Source organism: Phanerochaete carnosa (assembly GCF_000300595.1).
Source record: "Phanerochaete carnosa HHB-10118-sp unplaced genomic scaffold PHACAscaffold_10, whole genome shotgun sequence".
Taxonomy (NCBI): domain Eukaryota; kingdom Fungi; phylum Basidiomycota; class Agaricomycetes; order Polyporales; family Phanerochaetaceae; genus Phanerochaete; species Phanerochaete carnosa.
In genome coordinates, this window is record NW_006767637.1 from 1920647 (window position 1) to 1941428 (window position 20782).

Genomic DNA, 20782 nt, shown 5'->3' on the forward strand with positions numbered 1-20782 from the left:
TTCATTACAAAGGGTCAGAGTCTTGCCTGCTCCAGTTCCTGCAACGAGAATGCAGTCGAGGCCAAGCTCTATAGCCTTGCCTATGTCTAGCTGGTATTCATGGGGCAGATAACCAAAGAATTCATTGATTCTCGCAGATAAAGCTGCACGAAATGCTGCGGAGTCATATTTCCTTTCTTTTGCAGCTTTACGGCGGGCTTCGTTGAGGACATGGTAGCAGAATTCATTATCTGGAGTGGAATTGCTAGTAGCATCGGCGGTTGACATTATAATCTACGATTTCTTGATGTCGTCAGGCGGTTTTTGCTTGATATACTACTAATAGAGCATAGTATCTGGGTGTATAAAAATTTCGGCAGAGAAAGAGTGAGTGGAAGGCGAGATGTGCGTGGCCGGCACCTAGCTCTTAATGAGCCGCGTCTCGCGCGTCGAGGTCACGTGCGCGCGATCCACACCCGCCCAAACGATTGTCACCAGACGCTCTAGCAGAGACTGCACTTCGGTTTTTCGAAGTCCGACGCAGTCTCGCTCGGTTCCGTCCGAGCGCTGCTGATGCAGATGGTTTACGAGACTAGCGAGTCATGTGTGTGTAACATTATGCCGGTAGTACTGACAGGTGTCGCTTTAAGCGTTTTTTCTTGCAAACGGATACTTGCTCGCCCACGGACTGCCCGGCATAACGGATAAAAGCAGAACAGCCGGTGTATACAAAAGCCTTGAACAGCGAAAGGCGAAAATTGAGATCAGAGGGCGAAGAGGGTAGGTATCGGTAACCTCCGGTCTCCGCCCGTATACGTTGGTAGGTCCGAGTGCAGCCGGGTAGGTGGGATTCTCACTGGGCCCAGTGAACATCACATCTACCCGGGTTGACTCAAACCTACTCCGCTCGACTCCGTAGACCACGGTAGGTGTATTGGACTGTGAGGCACCCCCATCTACGCAATTTTCTCATCTTCGTAAATTGTGGTACACCCAGATATACTGCTATCTACAGTTACACACACCCAGGTTGCCTCTCCTCTACATCCCATACAGTAGCTTGACGAGCTGGCTGATAAGTTCATCGGCGTGGCAGCCGCTGAACTTAGCCTCCATAACCTAGCTTCGTGTATCAGCGGTGGCACAAAAAAATCACCGTGATTTTGCATCGCGAACAGGCCTCAGGGAGTTGAATCCCATCAAACGAAGCCTATCAGGTCCAGATCCACCAAAAGGTTGCCGAACAAAACTATTGCTTAGCCATAAACCACAACAAGGACCCGCAATATGGACAGAACTTGCACAGGAAAAGTTGCAACGCTGTCGACGACCGGGCTGCGAAGGGATATCCCAAACTGGTTTCGAGGGGACGGAGGGTGAGTTATCGACCTGCTTTTCTCGATCCGCACCGATACCGACTCTTGAGCCAGCAGTGAGCATGACATTACTGGGCTGCTGCATATCTATGTATAAGACCAAGCTTTGGACGTCAATGAGAAGTGTCCTTCCGCACTGCCTTGACTCTATCGTCCTCCCGCTCAGCGAACATCTGCAGGGGGCCACTAACTGAGGACTTACGGCGGTACTTAGAACGATAGGCGGCCCCCGGCCAAATTACAGGATGCGGGGCGCTAGAGTAAACGCGTCCGCCGCGTTTGGTAATCTCGCCGTCACTGAGATACTCGACGCTGGCGGCGGCATGTTACTTATAGGCGTACAGAGTGGGATCGTGCACTCGGACCTTCAGCATGAGCTCCCCGCGATGTTTGTCTGGATATAGATCAACTGGGATGAGAGCTCGGAAGTTGGCGATTTTTCATGATGATGAAAGCAGGTCGGGGCGACTTCCGCGCACAGTTCTCCAAGTCCAAGCATATTGACTAGGTCGGTCCTTGAGCTCGTCATGTACTTTGCAAAAGAAATAGGCCGTCTGACAGCTCGAGATACGGGGAGCGGAACTGTGCGATGCTTCTTGGATTTGCTGAAGTATTCTTTACACGGAAGCACGTGTCTTGGCAAAACATCGTCAGTCTCGCGCAGGGTCCGAGGGAAGCGGAATGACATACCTTGCGTCGAGCAAGGCGCCGATCAAAGTACCGATGGCCATGGAGAGTAATGCGACGATGAGGCCTTCACGGACCCTGGAAAAGGTGCATATCGACACATTTGTCCTGTTCGAGCACGTAGCAAAGCGGAGCAGGAAGTCACCCATGAGCAGAATATCGGAGTCGTACTAGTAACCGAAGATGAACTGCGGGAGCGTGAGAGCTGCGGATCCCACGAAGGGCGAGAGCGGTATTTGCACCACCCATGGACACCAGCAAGGCAAGCATGATCACAGTGTAGCGGATAGGGACAAACGATACCGTAGGCAGGTAAGAATGCGGACGATCGTCTGGGTCGCAAATTAATGTCAATTTCGGCAGTCGCACGAATAGACGAGCGAATACGCACCTTCCAGCGGATGTAAAGTATGTTCGAACAGGCTGTCTCTGTTCGCGAATCCTTGGTGGTACTCATGAGACTACTATTGTGGCATCTGTCTCTTATCGCTGCACGCTGTCGGCTAACTCCCCGCCCGCCGGACGCTCCATGCCGCCAACGTTTGCGACCCGCTCTTCCCCGAGGATCCGCACCGACGCTAGCTATCGCTTGCAGGAAAGGGCTTCGCGTATTCAAAAGCCATTGCTCACTATTTTGATTATTCCGAACTTTTGCGAGTAATTTCAATTTCCTACCCAGGGCGTGTAGTACGCGGCTAATTTTCAAGTGTTCGGGGTCTTTGTGCGTACGACATGCGCGCATCACAAGCATTCTCTCTCGAGCCTTGCACCTCCGTGTGCGCAACTTTTGACAGTTCTCGTCTGCACCACCTACTACGTGGCCCAATTGTTGCACACTGTTGAGGACAACTTTCTCTCTCATATTATCAGGCTCATAGACTCTGGATACCGCTGAGTCAGTCACGTTCCATTAGATCGATGAAGCTGTCTCTGACCGGAGGGTATTGTCAGTGATAGATAAAGGATCAGATAGGATGCAAGGACACGATATAAAATCCAGCCACGGTGAACAGGACAGGCAGGATGTCACCGGCTCTATTGGTTTACGGCTTTGCAAGACAATGCACGAGATTTAATACTTATAGAGTTTCCTTTGCCAGGTTCCGTCTCAGGACAACACGTTCCCTTCTACGCGATTGCTTCGTAGTAGCCGTTCTCATCCTAGGAGCTTTCCGGTACGTCGGGTTGTGACCTGCCACTTGTCTGCCCTGGGAAACTGAACATCATGCTTCTCAGAGTTGGGTCTCAGGGCGTGCCAGTTCTGTGAGTTCACCTTTCTGCGCTAGATCCGACGTTGACCCAAGTGAGCTGGTTAGATCTTAGCTCGAACGGACAGGAACCCTACCTCCTCTCCACCGCGCCACAATAACCTTCGACTTGGCAGCCTCCTGGTGCGTCGCCTTGCGGCCTGTCGTTTGCCTGCCCTCCAAGGAGGCTTGACACTACCTCACAGAAACGGATCCGGGGAGCACGCGAGACAGTCGCTCCTGAACGACAGGCGTATGTTGCGTCTGGCCGCGACCAGTTGGTACGTGGTCTTGTTGGCAGTACCAGAGTATATCGCGCTGAGTGTTTTCGACAATGCACATTGTGGTGTAGGCGATGAAAGTACAGCCGCGTGTGAACGACAGGGAGGCCACCGCTGCTAGCGCTGAAGTCTCACCCGCTCCCGCCTCTGATGAGCTGCTCGAAGATCATGCGTCTGAAGGGGAGCCTGTGAGCGGCATCTCCACGCGTCAAGTCGTGCATGCGACTGCCGGGCAAACTGCGCGCGTGGACGATGTGGCGCTAGCAGGTACAATCACGGATTCCAGCGGAGCTCGCAAAAACCTTTCGGTCAGTTTCCGGGAGCCCACTTTGGTGATGTAACTTGAGCATACTGACGATCATGCTTGAGATACAGGCACGGTCGATGCACTGGTCGAAGGGGATGCGCTTCAAGTTAGAGGAGTCGGAAGAGACGTTCATTTTCGCGAGACCCCCTTGGGATGAAGATGTCAGAGACGACAAGATTTTCACCATCAGAAGAAGCGAAGCTAGTCGGCTTCACAGACATATTTTTGTCGGCCACCAAGACCACCGCATGGACATATGGGGACCTTGTCAGTTTGCTCAGTCGCGGGCCGTCCCTGAAGAGGCTCTGTTCAGATTCCTCAGGGACGGCAAGTGATACACGCTTAGACCGGCATCTCGTTCCCCTGTTCCTCTCCAGTGGGTCCATGTTGGCCCAGGTGCAATCCCAGATAACCTTGCGGACATGCCACATGCGAATATCTCGAACACTCTCCAGTACCTTAATGTCGTGATGGGCACGGCCTACGTGCTTGAGGAGGAAGGCTTGCGGGACTTTCTCGAGCATGCCGTCAGAGAGTCACGCGACTTCGGGGAGGTCCACGGCCGAGTGCGTCCATGGTGGCGCAGGGATCGGCAGGCATATATGTCTAAACAGTCACCCGCTCATTTTGAGGGACTGGAAAAGGCTTTGATATCCGCCGAGCGGAAGGACGCAGAGCGCCGAAGTACCGTTCACAAAAGCTCTTACATCTCGGACTCTCGGCTCCTGCCGCGACGAGTGTGGGACCTATTCAGCAACCGAGTACTTCCATATCACGTCCTTTCAGGCGATGACTTGGAGAGCTATGAATCACTATACCATGGCCTGTGGACAGTATCACACAGCTGGGTTGCCGATGAAGATCGTGTCGACGTATGGACGAACATCAATGGCCACCAGTGGCCGGTACCCACTCCCCGCGCGCCACGACTCTCGGGCATGTTCGCGCCGAGCTGCTCAACATGGGAGCTGAGTACGTCTGGATGGATATTCTGTGTCTGCGGCAGAAGAGTCGCGACTCCGACGAGGCAGTGCGATTAGAGGAGTAAAGGGTTGATATACCGACTATTGGCTACGTCTATCGCGAGCAGGCGCAGTGGGTACCCTGTGTTACATACTTTAACGGCCTTGGACTTCCCATTACCACATCTCCTGATGCTATCGAATCCGACCGGCAGTGGTTCAATCGTGTTTGGACGCTGCAGGAGACTGCAGAGACCTGGTTGCCTGGCAGGCTCGTTGGCATCTCTCTTGACAATGGGCGCGCGTTCTTTGACCGGCTGCAGACAAAGACGAAGAAGGGGCCAGTAGCGCAGAACTTCTAGGTGCGAGCACGAACACCAAAGGCAACACTGAGGCACACAAGGGCGAGGGTTGGGAGGTTTGTTGAAGTGTGACTGAACTCTTTTGTATTCTGTGCTACAGGGCCAGTATATATACATGAGAGTCAGGACTCCTGGTACCGCTAAGGGACCTATGGTACTACCTGTATGTAAGCGTGTACAGTAAGCATGAGTAATCTAGTCCGTATTACTACAACATAATTGGAGGTCATGTGATATATCCCCATTAGTCTGTATAGGGCAATGACGTAATCGCCCAGTTCTGACACTTCCACTCAACTAGTTATTGCCTAATCTACTGAACGTTAAGCCTAGCATAGACCGGAAGCACTCAAATTTTGTAGCACCGAGAGGTTTTGTTAACGTGTCTGCTATCATTTCTTCTGTGCTGACATATGCGATTTCCACTTGTTTCTCTTCTACGTATTTGCATATGAAGTGATATCAGATATCGACGTGCTTGAGTCTTCAGTTGTGAGCGGGGTTGACTGCGAGAAAGATTCCTCCTTGGTTGTCTGCTACCAGAGGTGGTGGTGCAGTAGGATAGTAACCTAACTCTTTTTGGAGTGACATTAGCCAGGCTAACTCAGAGCATGCCTCCGAGAGTGCCATGTATTTGGCTTCCATCGAGGATCTTGCCACTGTCTTCTGCATCTGAGATGCCCATGTGACTGCTCCATTGGCCATCAAGAAAACGAAACCGGTTGTTGATCACCGGTTGTCCCAATTCTCATCCCAGTCTGCATCAGAATACCCTATCAAACCGGACTGATTTAAGCCAGAGTACCAGATACGATACTCGATGGTATGACGAAGATACCAGAAGATGTGCTTCATAGCTTCCACATGCTGTGACATAGGATTCTGCATGTACTGTGAGAGTCGTGTGACTCCCCAGGCAATGTCGGGTTGTGATCCAATCATCAAGTGATGAGACTACCAATCATTGACTGATAGTGATGACAGAGTGCGTCAGTGGCAGTATATGTTTCTGTGGACTTCTCGAGATGTATGCCTTTGGGCAGCAGTGTGCGGCAAGGTTTTGAGTTGTGCATCTGGAACCTAGATAGGATTCCTTCAGTATACGACTGTTGGTCAATTTCCAGATGCCTGTTTGTTCAGTTACAAGTGATCTGCATTTTAAGGAATGTACTAGTGGTTCCAAGATCTTGCATTTGGAATTTCTCTGCGAGGACTTGCTTGACTCATTTGATCTCAGGTAAACTTGGACCCATTGGTAGAAGGTTGTCGACGTAAACGATGAGGTAAACTTTGACTTGGTCGTAATGATAAACATAAACGCCAGTGTCTGAGTGTGTGCACTTGAATCCATTCTCGAGTAGCGTAATATGTAGCTTCTTGTTTCAGGTGCGTGAGGCTTGGCGTAAGCCATAGATTGCCTTTTTTAATCGACACACCATCTTTTCTTGTCCTTTCTTCACAAATCCTTCTGGTTATTCCATGTAAATCTCCTCATCGAGCTCGCCATACAGGAAGGCTGTTTTGATATCCATTGCCTCAATTTCCCAATTTTCAAGTGTGGCATGTGCAAGTAAGAAGCATATTGCCTCATAGCGTGCAACGGGAGAGAAAGTTTCCTGAAAATCTATCCCCTCTATCTGGGTAAAACCTTCAGCCATGAGACATGCTTTATAGTGGCCGTCAGGCTTGATTACATAAACCCATTTGCATTTCACTATTCTCCGGTTATTTGGTCCATTGACCAGAATCCAAGTCAAACTCTCCTCTTGAGACTTGAGTTCTTCTAACATCGTGATCTCCCACTGTTTCGCATCTGGGTGAGACATTGCCTCGCGGTACATAGTAGGGTCAGGCTGGTGAGCATGATGAATCCATTAGAAGATATTCCGCCAGAGTTCATCGTCGATGTTCATGGGAGAGTGATCACGTTGGACGTTTTGTTCCTGTTGACACCACGCTTCTGTAGGTGGGATGTCTCCATAGCTGTTGTCAGGAACATGGCATTGGCCTGCATTCTCGCACTGTGGCCTGGCAGGATATGGCACAGGTTGTGGTTCGAGATTCCATCGTTGCCTAATATCAGGTGCCGGTGGAGCAGCCTGACGAGATGGACCGGCTGGTCTGCTCTGACGAGGATGATATTGTTCTCTCTGTAGTGGAGGTGTTCCTGGAGGACTGGGAATGAAATATAGTTCTGGAGTTGGGCTCTGGTATTGTTGATAGTGATCATCAGGATCATTGTCGACTTTGTCATCATTTTGTTGTTGCGGTTCTTCTTCTCGCGGTAGTGGATGTGCATCATCTGGGGGTTGATTATCAGGTGTGAAGTCATCCAGATTGGTTAGGTCTGGGTTCGGCAGTTCAGGTAGGACAGGTGGAATTGGATCTTGAGAACTTCCAAGCTCACATGGTCTTTCATCTTGCTTGGGAAAGGAAGACTCATCGAAAGTGACATTGCGTGACACGACAATGGTCCGGGCAGTTGGATCCTAGAATCAGTAACCCTTTGTACTGATTTCATACCTGACGAAGATCATTACTTTAGCTTTTGGCTGCAGTTTATTGACCCTCGCATCCTTATGTGTGTGGACATAGACTTTGCAGCCCCATACTCGAAAGTACAATACGTCCGGAACAGTACCATTCCATTTAATGATGGGTGGCTTCTATTGATGACAGTGCAGAGGTTGTAAATTGTATATATGTACTGCAGTCTCTGATGCTAGCTTTCAGAACCCAGACATCATGCCAGCGTGATGTCGCATAGCTTCTGCCTTATTCTGAATGGTCTGTTGCCAATGCTCTGCTCTGCCGTTCTGTTATAGTGTTCGCGCCACTGAGAGTTGATGCTCTATTCCATGTTCTGCAAGGAAATTGTTGAATTCACAGCCTAAAAATTCTCTCCCACAGTCTGAACGTATAGTCTTGAGCTTGTGCTTGGCCTGTGTTTCCGCCCAAGCAAGGAATTGCTTGAAGGCAGAGAAGGCATCAGACTTTTGTTTCAGATACCAGACCAAACCAAAAAGGAATAGTCATCAAGGGTGGTTAGGGCAAACTTGTATCCATCGAGGGATAATAACGGATATTCGACAAGATCTATGTGAATGAGGTCGAGGGAGTATTCCACATGACTATCAGATGCAGGAAATGCATTGTGACGAAACTTCCTGAATTCGCATCCATCACAGGGAGTATCCCTGGTTGGTGCTGAAATTTTGTCTGGAATGTCTGTGACATTGCCAGGAAGTTGTATAATTGATTTCTTCCCAGCGTACCCAAAGTGACAGTGCCACAAAGTATATGAATCGTCGGACTTAACCAACATAAGTGTTCCTGGCTTAATCTCGCTGGTTCTGGTCAGGACTTCAGCTTCTAGCCAATATAAACCTGACAACTGTTCATATTCGCCTTCTATTAAAACCGTCCGCTTAGTTGGGTCTGACCCGCAGAGCAAAGTAAATGTTTCGCCATCCATCTCAATACGATGACTGTTATTGAGAGGCATTCTGGGTGCAAAGAACTGTTCTGCCACTTCCGGTACGTATAGTATGGTTTCTAACCAGATATACTGAATTCGTCCATCTGTGAGACAATGTTGCAGAGCAATTTCACCGTGACCTTTGATTTCAATAGTTTGACCTTTACTGGCCATGTGTGCATGGCCAGGCTTAGGGAATTCATGATACCGAATAAAGTCAGTTTTGTATGGCATGACGTGTATTGTACAGCCACTGTTGACCATTCACTTAGACTTGACACCCATAGCATAAAGAGAAACAAAGATAGATTCCTCCTCAATCTTTGCTACAAGTGGTACATTGACTATTCTAATCGTATTTACAGTCTGCGTGGTCATCGCAGTATTGTCCTTTGCTTTGCCCTTTGCTTTTCCCTTCTTGCGCTTTCCACTCTGCTGCTGCTGCTGATTGTTGCTATTTCCGGAACTTGAGCCAGAATTTGCTGGCTTTATGTTCCAGTGCTGCTCTATCGTGTGATTCTTGTGACCACACTTCTCACATTTCTTCTTGAGGAGAGGCACCTTTGAGACGTGTGCAATCTGTGTGCAGTTCGTAACGTGGCACTGTTCTTCCTCAACGATCTTGGGCTTGATGAGAGCCACAGTGAGAAGCTGAACGTCAGCTTGTGTTGTGAGAATTGTACCAGCAATGGTCTGATATGACTTGGGGAGCAAGTTTATTATGAGTAGAGCAAGTAGTTGTGGTGCAACATCTATTCCTGCTGCATTGACCTGGTTGGCCTGTTCAGTGAGTGTGTTCAGCTGAGGGCCAAGCGCGAAGCTGTCAGAGAGCTGTGCATTGAACAGCTTCTGGAAGGCAACAAATGTGCCTACCGCTCCGGGTTTCTCGTAGCCATCTTTGACTGCGGTCCACGCGGCCAGGGCCGAGACCTCATCATTGACGAGATGACAAAGGTTTTGTGCGACATAGAGCTGGATGATGCCGAGCGCCTTATCATTCTTCTCATCCCACATTGCTTGTGCCGATATTTCCGTTGCTGTTGGCGTGGCTGTCACTGGAGTGGGTCTGGCAAGTCCAGGAACTGGTATGGCTACTGTAGAGCCATATCCCTGGACCAGGTACCAAATGCCTTAGTAGCGTAGGAAGGCATGGATTGCGTTGGACCACTTTTTGTAGTTGGTTCTGTCAAATTGCAGGATGGTAGAGGTGGCGAGCTTAGTTGGGTCAGAAGAGGATGACATCTTCGTGTATGTATAGGAGGCGAGTGTATGCGTAGATTGTTTCATGTTCCTTCTGTATTAACACAACTTCGTAAAAGAATTCACTGAGATCGAGCTCGTATGTTGTTGCTCATGATGCTCGAAGTGATTCCCAATCTTTTTCTAAGAATGTGAGATCGTAGACCAGAAAGTTAATTGGTCTGAAGTAAAGATTGACCTCGATATCTTCCTGCTTAAGATAACAGGCGTATGGCTCTGAATACATATTAGAGGTTGTAGAGAAGAGCAAGTGGATGATGTCTTCGTCAGGGTTTTCTAGCTCTAACAACATGTTGTAGGAAGGTGGTCCGTGTGTGTCTTCTATGGAATTGAAGTACTCGGGACGAAAGAACAATTTAACAGTTTGTTCATGATATGTCAAGAAGTCCCAAGGTATATCGTTTTCTTGGATATTCAGTCGCTGTCTGAATTCCGTGACAGTTTTCTGTTTTGTCTCTACGGTTTCAGGTACTGTATTTGTCTTCTGAGAGGTATTGATGATGAACGCTGTTGAGCAAACCACTTATCCCAGCTAAGCTGATTTAGCCGAGAGGTGGATAGAGGTGAGATTAAACAAAGAAACCAGTTAAACTACAACATTTGTTGTCGCTTAGGAATAAACATGCAGTGATCAAGTTCTGAGTTAGAAACCTTTTCTGATTATTACAATAGCTGTACTACAAAGTATCTATTCATAAAACCTGATTACATCGAAGTATCCGTTCATGTAAACTGCACTGAGCACTTGTACAATCTGGGCTTTGTTCTTGTGTAGCCCTTTGAACGAGATATCCTCTATTTCTCTACACCCTAATTCCCACTTGCGTCACTCCTTGTACTTGATGACGTTGCAGATGTCTGGTAGACAGTGCTTGATGCGCGTGAGTAGCTCAATGAGTCAGCAGAGATTGCGGACTTTGTCAGAGTTGAGGTCGTCGAGCTCGAGAGTCTCGAAGACGTTGAGGCGTTTAAGCGTGCCGTCAAACTTTAGTGTGAAAATGCAGACAAGGTCGGCGGGAGTGTGTTTGTTGAAGTTGATGAGTACTGGCTTCGGAGCAATCGGCGTGTGTGTCGCCAGTGGAATGGTAGCAAGTTGCTGCTCAAGTGTCAGCTTTGACAGACCGGCGAGGATCTGTTCACGTGCAGCTAGATGCTGCTCGAAGTCAGCCTTGTCGGACGCGTAGCGCTCGCAGAACTGTTTGCAACATAGGCGCCTGCCCTTGTGTGAGTTCGGAGGGAACAGGAGAGTGAGTACTGGAGTCAGCAGGTGTAGTTCTTTGCCATGGCCATTACCGTACAGGACAGTCTTGATGGGGTCGTTGGTGTTGTCGGAGGCAGGTGCATAGCCAGCGAAGTGCTTATACCACTGGAAAACAGAGTGAGGGGGACGAGCAGGCAAATCCTTTGGCACTAGATTAATGCAGGAATGAATGCAGTGAGCGCTCCGTCTGCCACTAGCATGCAATGAGACTTACTTGTAAACTGCATGAATAAACTTTCTTTAAACTGGGGAGAAGGGGACCGAGGTTTCCCGATAGGTCTTTTTCAGCAATGGAGACTAGTAGAGTGGGATTAGAGTTGCCATTAGACAGGGCTCATAACCTGTTGAAGTGTGACTGAACTCTTTTGTATTCTGTGCTACAGGGTCAGTATATATACATGAGAGTCAGGACTCCTAATACCACTAAGGGACCTATGGTACTATCTGTATGTAAGCGTGTACAGTAAGCATGAGTAATCTAGTCCGTATTACTACAACATAATTGGGGGTCATGTGATGTATTCCCATTAGCCCATACAGGGCAATGACATAATCACCCAGTTCTGACAGGGTTATGTCTCGTGCAGGGAAGGATAACAAAGCATCGAGTTGGGCACGTCTTGAGACAGACGACGCTGCAGCAAGCGGTGAGAATGTGGACAACGATCTGGGTCACAATGCCAATTTCAGCAGTTGCATGAATAGACAAGCAAATGTGCACCTTCCAGCAAATATACAGTATGTTCAAACAGGCTGTCTTCTGTTTGCAATTTCTTAGCTGTACTTGTGAGGCAACGTGCACAGAACTCAAACGGTGCGTCTACTCACCAATGCTGCCGCACGCTCCATGGCGTCCGTCATCCTTCTACTCCATCTCTCTAACATTGGTCATCTCCCTTATATTTTCACCTCTGTCTGCATTCCACCAGTGGCCTCGCGATGCACAAATTCAGCCATAAAGTCTGTGGCAAGCCCTGTGAGTTTTCCCTCGTCGACTTTGATTTGTAGGTAAGGACTGCAGTGCGAATCATGTAACTGACTCCCCACTGCCACCATTTGCAGCTTGCTCTGCAGTGAGCACTTGCTTACGTTTTGTGCTGTAGCCTTCACGTTACCTAGGTGCTGCAGGTCAAAGTAGCTTTGTCGTACATGGAGCGAGAGGAGAACCTCGAGCGATGGCGCTGTGATAAGCATGTATTTGTCAGGATGGGGACATTCAGTTGGAGGCACAGTCAGCATAGACAGACCTTCACGTCATCTACAACACACATAGCTGTTAGCGTGGTGCATATATGAGTCAAAATAGAGACATACCATCGGGTAGGTCGCGCCGATGCATCAGGATTAACAGCGAGATCATGCTTGGAGACTGTCGATGCCTGGCGTATCCACACTTTCTCACGCAAGGACTTCTTCCTCATCTTTAACGTGCACTTTGCTGGTCACCAGGTCTGCCTGCTCAAATTGTGGGATGTTTGCATCTGCGGATGTGGTAATCCTGACAAGCCTGAGATCAACTGGCGACCAGAGAATGCAAGCTCTTATGTCTGCCAGCACAGCTAGCAATACCGTTAGCTCCAAAAGCGGATAGGCCAACCTGTAACTAGAATCTACCTCTCTCCTTGAATCCAGTAGCACTTCTTTGTCCTTCCTTTCCTTTTGCTGCGCATCTTTCGCGGCTCCATCTCTTTCATGTCATTCTGCAGCCGGCTGCACACTGATACATTCCGGCAGAGTGATGCAACTTAGAGCTCATGGTCAGAATATACATGAGCCAAGCCTCCAAATAGCGAATGGTGTGTAGATCTAAGCCCACTTCCTTCGGGACCTTGGCTATGCTCACACATGGGCCAGCGTGTCATTTCATGGGATAAACCATGTTGCACGACATCTTTCGCTTTCTTGTTCTAGTCCCAGACGTCTAGACAGTCATTGCACATCAGCCCACTTTCTAGGAGACTAGTGGTTTTTTAGCTTAGGAGTCATGCAGAGCATACATTGTTATTACATCCCTCACCTGAACTCATCTTCATCTTCGCTGTACCCGTCCTTGTTGCCACATTTCAGTCTCTACCTGGGCGCAATTGGCATCCACTCCCACGTCTGGGGGAAAGCATCGCAAGGGTTGTGACTGAAAACAAAGGTCCCAGCTGTGACAGCTTGTCAAATGCTGAGGGCAGGTTGTGTAATGCTGGCAGCAATTGGTGGGGGAATGGCAAGGTTTCAATTTCTTAATTTTTCGGCATGGATAAGCTCATTTGGGTACAAATCGGATCTTTTTAGAAGGCCCGATTTGCGTTCGGGTACAAACCCAAGGAAAAACCACGCAGGTGCAAAACCATGCAAAAGTGGGGGTGCAGGTACCAGGATCGGTGCAGCTGTCCCAACATGTCCAAACTATCACGCACGTCTTTGCGTTGTGTAACAGGCATCTGCACACGTGGAAATTCTTTGTCAGTGTGCAAGTGCGGGGGAGATGGCTATAGTAGGTGGCCTGTCAACCTTGAAATGCCTGTTCGCGCAGTGGTTGGCTGAACCGAGTGGAAGGCCAGCCTGCTGTGCCTTGACAAACACATTGTCAGTGCCATTAGCTGCCACAGCGCACGCATATACACACGCTGGGGCAAAATTTCATTAAATTCTGATTGTATTCCTTTCGTAATTGTGCAGTTACCACAAGATTCACCTATGTCATAATCTGGGCATGATTCAGGAGGAACCTGAGTGTAATCCAGACGTTACGCTCAGGTTATGCCATGGCATAACTTCCTATTTTGTGCAGTGTTGCGTAACGCGAACCTGATGAGCCAGGAGGTGATATCAACGTGTCTACTCTAGAGCGACATCAGAGCCCTCTGGATTGGCCACATGTCACTCTGGAGGTGTCCAGAGTGAGATGCCGATGTGCTGACAGAGTGGATTCCAATCTGTTCACGAAGGCTCTGACTCTGCGACAACACTACCTGCCACCTCAAATCTTTGATGACATGCCAAACATGCCAGTGACTCTGGAGTCATCCGCTCCCACTAGTGTTGCCGCAAGGCAAGGTCGAGGGGCCTCGAGGCATCAGAGTTTCTGGCCTTAAGTGCCTTGAGATTGCAGCTTAAGGTCTGGCGTAAGGCGGCCTTATGTTGCTTAAGGCAAGGCTGATTGATGGGCTTTCTTAAACAGTAGGCTCATACCCCACTGACAAGTGCGCAAGGACGGTACGAAGAACATTGTACTATAGACAGGCCACAATGCATTGATCCAAATATAAATTACATTCATCCAAATCAGAGTCATTACCATCCTGCTCTTCAGCCAAGGCACCTCTTCATCCTACAAATTTTGTGTGAGTATCACATGATGAAAAAAAGGAATCGGGTAGTGCCAACCTATCGGTATCCCAAGCAGCTGAAGTCGCCCGGGCGCTGCGGGTTCGAGACTGACAGGATCATAAATGTAATTTCTGTATCTACTTCAAGTCAGTCTTGCTCTTCTGCAAGTCGTAAGGCCTCTGGTATACTCTATAGTGCAGCAAAAGATGAGGTACTATTGGAAGCCTTTCCAAGCCTCACAGTCACACTCTAGTGCTCTAATTCTAAGTCTCACTAAGCCGGCCGGCCGTGGTCTTGCTGCACAGAGGGTCCGGGGAAGTGCTCAATAGGGAGATAGGGGTTACTGGGGCTCGGACCCATGTCGAGGGAAGAGGCTAGCACAGCGAGCATGCTGTCGATTTGGCGGGCGGCGGCACATTTGGTTAATTGATTTCAGTGAATATTTTGATGCCATTATGCACAAAATATGTTATTGTTAACTGTAGGGCATATGTACATATCCAAAATTTTCAAATTCAGTCCAAGGCTGACCAGAGGGCCACAGATGACAAGAGGAGGGCAAGAGGTAGAGGAGGATGACATACGAAGGTGGAAGGCTGCAGGAAGTGTATGGAGTCACAATTTGGCATGCGCGAACGAACGTGCAGCGTTGATTGAAGGTCACATAAGGTGACCTTAAGTTGCCTCAAGGTGTCTTAAGGTGCTGACAAATCGGCTTAAGGTGACCTTACCTCGCCTTATGCTTAAGGCCCCTTCGCCTTCCGGCAACACTAGCCCCCACTCTGCGGCAGCACACTCCGCAGGATACAAGTGGCAATATTTGAGACTCCGAACTGTTCAACACCCCTGAGCGCTTGAGCGTCGACATCGTTCTTCTTCCCCCACTTCCTTCATCTCCGAGTTTGCAGCTATAATGGATGCCTTTCCACAGGGTTTTTTCTGATTCCAGAATATAGTGCGGAGTGTAAACTACAGTCTAGGGTCTAATGGTACCAATCTATAAAACCACAGCAACCAAGAGCGAAGAAACAGAATATTTCGCTTCGTAAGCGGAGTTCGAAAGTGCGACTGCGGGCTGACACACTCGAGTGGACGCGTTCGCTCTGTGTATCGCTGATAGACCCTAACTTAACACTGCTCTGGCAGCAGTTGGAAGATGAGCATGAATCTGCTGCCAATGAAGTGCTCCAAGGGACCGTTTTGGGGCAGCATCACACTTGGTCATCGGCCAATCGCGCCGTATACATTGAACGTCGACGAGCTCACCACATACCTACCTCGGTCCCGATTTCACCCGAAGGCCAGACAGGCAATACCATATGTTACATTTATAATATCACTGTACACATCTAGCAGGACGGAGGGCGGCGTAAGTGGGGGAGCAAGTGCAACGACGCATGCGGAGTTTGAAATCACGTCTATAAACGTAGAATCTGGTCTGTAAGGGGGGTCCGACCCCCCTTCCAGATTTCGAGTCTGCAAACGCAGCTGTTTAGACCGAAACAGTGGCAAGTAAGATCTGCCGTGATGCCGTGTCCGATTTATTCTGAAATCTAGTCTACAAAGCTCTGTAGACGGCTGTGGAAAGGCATCCAATGACAAGGACTGTATTCTATCTGTTTTACCCGCATCCCGACGAACCGCTTGATACCACGGTGGTCTGTGAGATTACCCGGGAGACGACCATGCGACAACTCCTCCAACATGCCGATTCTCCGCTGCCAGTCGACCTGAGCAAAGTCATTCTCCTAAGAGTATCTACATGTGCTCTAGTCTTTATATTCATGTTAACAAGCGTTACCAGCCGGATAATTTGCCTTTCTATCCCGATGACACAAGGCTCTCTCGCGCACAGGACTGGGTCCAAGCCAATCTTAGCCTCCTCCAAGATCCCGGCAAACAGATTGACTATAAGGGCAGAGTGACTCGTTGGTTCCCTCATGACGAGGAGCCGCCTGTGGAGGAGATGATTGATATCATTGTGCTTACGCAAGAGAGTACGTCGCTTATTGTCGTTTGATCGCGACCACAGTTGGTAACACGGGCAACAATCTAGTCATGGAAGCCATAGACACACTGGGCGAAATACGATTTGATCCAGGTCGTGTCGCCGCGAGTACGCCACTCTTCTCTTCTCTTGTTGTTCGACTCCGACGACCGTCCTAGGATGTGAAACTCAAGCTAATAGGCTTTCCAAGCTTGTCCCGTCGCCATCCACTTCGGTTGGCACCGCTCAGGGCTTGCGGGGAGCACTCTTTGGCGGCGATACCGCCATCCATGGCGGTCGGCCGGCCCAAAACTACGGCCCACCGCCTGCGTTGTACAATCGTGCTCTGGCCAGACTCGATTTCCACCTTTGCCACCTGGACGACCAGCTGCCCGAGCTTGATCCAGAGCCACTGTTACTCCATCACGTGCATAACCTGATTTATCTCAGCCTACTTAGCTACGACAACGAGGATTCTCGGGAGAACGCAATCAGAGTCACCCTGAAAGAGATTTTTGGGGCAGATGCTTTGGAGAGGAAAGCGGTTGCCGGAGCACTGCCCGAATTCCGGTGGCATGTCCGACAGAGGCACGTAGCCATCGTCCAAGAGAACAAGAACGAGTTTGGCCTCAGAGGAGACGCCTTCCTACAAGCCGCGATTTCGTACCTGAAGGTGGCCACAGACCCAGAGGTATTATGTCGGCTGACATTGTGGTTCGCATGTGCTGACCCGGTTACCGATGTGCCCCAATTAGTACGGTCCGCGGTCTATGAAAACACATCATCCAGTCGTCCTGATCGGGCTCATGGGCGACTACATCGAGATCGGCGGCGCCGTTTCCATCGGTGGTGACGTGTACTATGGCGACACATTCTTGCAGCGGCTTCGCACTGGCTTTATTACGCATGCGCATATTATCCGTCTCGCACAGGCGTTCAAGGCAGTCAAGACCGCATACGGCGCAATCGGTAATTATTACGCTGCCTTGGTGGCGGCGCCGCCGTCGGGGGATAACGCACACCTGCTTCCCTCTCCGACGTACCTATCTGGCGACCCACACCCCGAAGGCTTGGCATTCAGGTGCAGGCTATCTCGAGGCGGGGAGCGTTTCCTCTTGCATCGGGAAATCAAAGACGAAAGCAACGTTACCTGCTCGGGACTATACATCGCAACCCTGCCGCATCCAAAAGGCTCTGGCGCTCCTTCTGCATCGTCGTCTTCCGCGACTGCTTCGCGGGTTGAGGTACTTGTCAAGTTCACCGATCGCTACAACCCTCGTGCGCACCGGCTCCTGGTCTCTGCAGGCCCCGCACCGCACTTGTACTCGTGCTCGCTCGTGTGCGGAGGGCTGTACATGGTCGTGATGGAGCTCCTTCCTGGCGAGTCGATGGAATATCTCATCGAGACACAGAAGAAGATTTTCCCACGGTCAGTCTTCGAGGACGTCGACGCTGCGATCAAGATGTTGCACGCGGAAGGCATTGTCTTTGGCGACCTCCGGCAGCCGAATGTGATGTGCGTGTCCGGGTCGCGTGCGGAATCGGGCTCTGGGGCGACGGAGCGGCTGCGTGGGAAGCTGACCGACTTTGATTGGGCGGGCGACGACGGCGACAGCAGGTACCCTGCGACGGTGGACACAAAGAGGTTTGCTGCCGGTGTGGAGTGGAATGGGGTGATGCGCAAGGAGCACGACGACGAGATGCTCGTGAAGTTGCGTGCGGTATGCGGGCTATAGTGCCTTTGTATCCACTCTTTGTCGTTTCTGGCATTCCTGTCTGTAGAGGCTAAGCCCGGCCCGGCCAAGCACAGCAACCAAGTTGTGTCATGACTCGTCGCGCCGGGCATGACGGGGCCATGATCACTGGTGAACCTCTCATGTCGGTCGGTCGCAATGCAAACCTTGTCACTTGTTATAAGCGTTGTTATTTGCCTTAAACCTGCCAAAATATATAATCTGAACAGCATAAGCTCCCCTCAGTATCATGAGATCTGTCTCTAACCGCCACAATAATGTCGACCGTGGACAGGCCAATGCGTCGAGCCCGCTCTAGAACCAGTGCACTCATAGCAGGCAGTGAATGAACCGGACGCAAACCCTGAGGTATATTGCTACAGAGATAGAAAAAAAAAAAAAAGAACAGAGCACCAGCCGCTGTCGTATACGCAGGGGGGTATTAATAGTGGTACATTACTGATGTAGGCCATTGGTGCGAGGTCTGTGGGCGCAGAATGTAGCGTGCATGCGTGTGTGCGTGCAAACCAAGTCTCGATGATGTACAGGGAGTGCAGGGTTTTGTGAGGTGTGCATGTGCTTCAAGTTGGTCATACGGACGAGGTCTCGAAGGAGCCGTCCGCGCCGTGCTGGCCGACCTTCTCGACGCGGCCCTCCTCGACCCCCTCGGGGATCTTGCGCTTCTCGGCCGCGCGGTCCGCCTCGACGAGGTCGTCGCGCGTCGCGAAGCCCGCGGGCGCCCACGTCGCGCTCGTCCACGGCTTGCACGCGGGGTCGCAGTACATCATGTCGACGCTCTCGAGGCTGAGGTCGCTGCTCTCGTAGAGGAAGAAGTAGACGACGACGGCGCCGGTGAGGTTGCACGCGGCGAAGACGAAGCCGTACCGGTACTCGATCGCGCCCACGATGAAGGGCGTGAAGAACGCGAGGAGGAAGTTCCAGAGCCAGTTGCTCCCCGCCGCGAGCGACGCCTGGTACGAGCGCGTCCGCGTCGGGAACGTCTCCCCCGTCAGGATCCAGATGCCCGGCGCCCACGTCATCGCGTAACCGAGGATGAACAGGCACGCGGACACGATCATCAGGTTCCCGATCGTCTTGTCCTCCTGCGGGTTCTTGGCCGTGCCGGCCGCCGCGAAGACGAAGAGCCACACCGACTGCCAGACGCCGCCGATGATGAGTGGCAGCCGCCGCCCGTAGTGCTCCATGATGTAGATGCCGCCGAACGTGCAGAAAAAGTTGACGGCGCCGAGGATGATCTGGGTCACGAACGAGTCGCTGATGCCCACCGCTTGGAACACGGTCGCGCCGTACTGTGCAGATGTGTCGTCAGCTACAGGTGCCGGGGGAGTAGTCACCGCAAGAGACTCACGTAGAAGAAGTAGTTCGCGCCCGTCAGCTGCTGGAACATCTGGAGCGCCATCAGGAGCAGCGTCCGGTAGAGCTGCTTGCGCTGGGGCCTGAAGCAGTCGACGAAGCCCGCCTTGACCCGGGTCTCGTGCTCGATCGCGGTGCGCATGTCCTCGAGTTCGCGGTGGATCCTCTTGTTGTGCTCTGCCTCATCGAGCGGTATGCCGCGAGAGCGTGCGAGCGAGAGCCGTGCCTCGTCGTAGCGGCCCCTGGCCGTGAGCCACCGCGGCGACTCGGGCATGGTCAAGATACCAATGCCGAGGATGAGCGGCCAGAGGATGCCGATGCCGACGACGGTGCGCCACGAGCCCGAGCCGGACATGTTCCGGGTGCCGATCGAGATGCAGTACGCGACGAGGATGCCGAGGGTGATGAACAGCTGGTACGTCGCGGTGAGCGAGCCGCGGATCTGCGGCGGTGCCGTCTCGGCCTGGTACATCGGCACCGCGGCGGACAGCGCGCCAATACCAAGACCCGAGATAAGACGGCCAACGGCGAACTGGGCCCAGGCGTGGGCGGAGGCGATCTGGACGATGACGCCGACGATGAAGACGACGCACTCGGCGGTCATTGCGCGGCGACGACCGAGCAAGTCGGCTGTCCTGTGTTTCGGCATACGTCAGTCTCGTGCGCACGGTGCGAAGGAAGCGGAAGAACATACCGTGCGCCGAGCAGGGCGCCGACCAAGGTACCGATGGAGAGAAGGGAGACGATGAGGCCTTCACGGACCTTGGAGAAGCTGCATGTCGCCGCATTCGTACTGTCTGAGCACGTAGCAAAGCGGAGCAGGAAGTCGTCCATGAGCAGGATATCGGAGATCTGGCCGGTGTCGTAACCGAAGATGAACTGCGGGCGCGTGTGAGGGGCTGCGGATCCCACGAAGGGTGAGAGAGGTACTCACACCACCCATGGACGCCAGCAAGGCGAGCATGATCGCGGTGTAGCCTATTGGCACACCGTGCCTGCATTCGAGAGTGCGTCAGTGCACTAGCGTTGGTGAAACGTCAAGGCACACTCACGCATAGAAGAGAGCCATCGTGATAGATTGGTCACGGGACCGGTATGTCGAGGATGGATATCACGAAGCGTGCGGGGTGAGGGTTGGGCTGAGCGATTCTGCCTGCCGCGAAGTGT

The 20782-nt window shown here is 51.2% G+C and overlaps 5 protein-coding genes across 5 annotated transcripts; 2 read left to right on the forward strand and 3 right to left on the reverse strand.

The window, feature by feature from the left end:
* Positions 1-3348: 3348 nt before the first annotated feature.
* On the forward strand, positions 3349-3882 carry PHACADRAFT_213229 (uncharacterized protein; the record flags this gene model as incomplete). Its single annotated transcript, XM_007400473.1, has 3 exons — positions 3349-3433; positions 3496-3570; positions 3642-3882. A coding segment is annotated over exon 3 (237 nt), but the record flags the coding sequence as incomplete, so codon positions are not given.
* Positions 3883-3949: 67 nt separating this feature from the next.
* Positions 3950-4441, reverse strand: PHACADRAFT_263481 (uncharacterized protein). Its single transcript, XM_007400474.1, has one exon. The coding sequence runs from the start codon at positions 4399-4401 to the stop codon at positions 3985-3987; it is 417 nt and encodes a 138-aa protein (XP_007400536.1). The 5' UTR covers positions 4402-4441; the 3' UTR covers positions 3950-3984.
* Positions 4442-10765: 6324 nt separating this feature from the next.
* Positions 10766-11427, reverse strand: PHACADRAFT_200218 (uncharacterized protein; the record flags this gene model as incomplete). The annotated part of the gene is made up of 3 exons (XM_007400475.1): positions 10766-10810; positions 10856-11349; positions 11415-11427. 3 exons carry the CDS (start codon positions 11425-11427, stop codon positions 10766-10768), a joined length of 552 nt encoding a protein of 183 aa, XP_007400537.1.
* A 6373-nt stretch (positions 11428-17800) lies between these two features.
* PHACADRAFT_263483 (uncharacterized protein) lies at positions 17801-18279 on the forward strand. The gene has a single exon (XM_007400476.1). The coding sequence runs from the start codon at positions 17873-17875 to the stop codon at positions 18242-18244; it is 372 nt and encodes a 123-aa protein (XP_007400538.1). The 5' UTR covers positions 17801-17872; the 3' UTR covers positions 18245-18279.
* A 375-nt stretch (positions 18280-18654) lies between these two features.
* PHACADRAFT_263484 (uncharacterized protein) lies at positions 18655-20782 on the reverse strand. Its single transcript, XM_007400477.1, has 5 exons — positions 20668-20782; positions 20550-20610; positions 20310-20494; positions 19611-20250; positions 18655-19551 (listed from the first exon to the last, which is right to left on the reverse strand). The coding sequence occupies exons 1-5, from the start codon at positions 20682-20684 to the stop codon at positions 18832-18834; spliced, it is 1623 nt and encodes a 540-aa protein (XP_007400539.1). The 5' UTR covers positions 20685-20782; the 3' UTR covers positions 18655-18831.

Coding starts and splice junctions, on each gene's coding strand:
- PHACADRAFT_263484 (XM_007400477.1), bottom strand. Junction 20,495..20,549: donor TGCTGGCGTCCATGGGTGGT/GTGAGTACCTCT, acceptor ACGCGCCCGCAG/TTCATCTTCGGTTACGACAC. Junction 19,552..19,610: donor GCGCGAACTACTTCTTCTAC/GTGAGTCTCTTG, acceptor ACATCTGCACAG/TACGGCGCGACCGTGTTCCA.
- PHACADRAFT_263481 (XM_007400474.1), bottom strand. CDS start 4,401: ATGCTCGAGAAAGTCCCGCAAGCCTTCCTCCTCAAGCACGTAGGCCGT.
- PHACADRAFT_263483 (XM_007400476.1), top strand. CDS start 17,873: ATGGAGCTCCTTCCTGGCGAGTCGATGGAATATCTCATCGAGACACAG.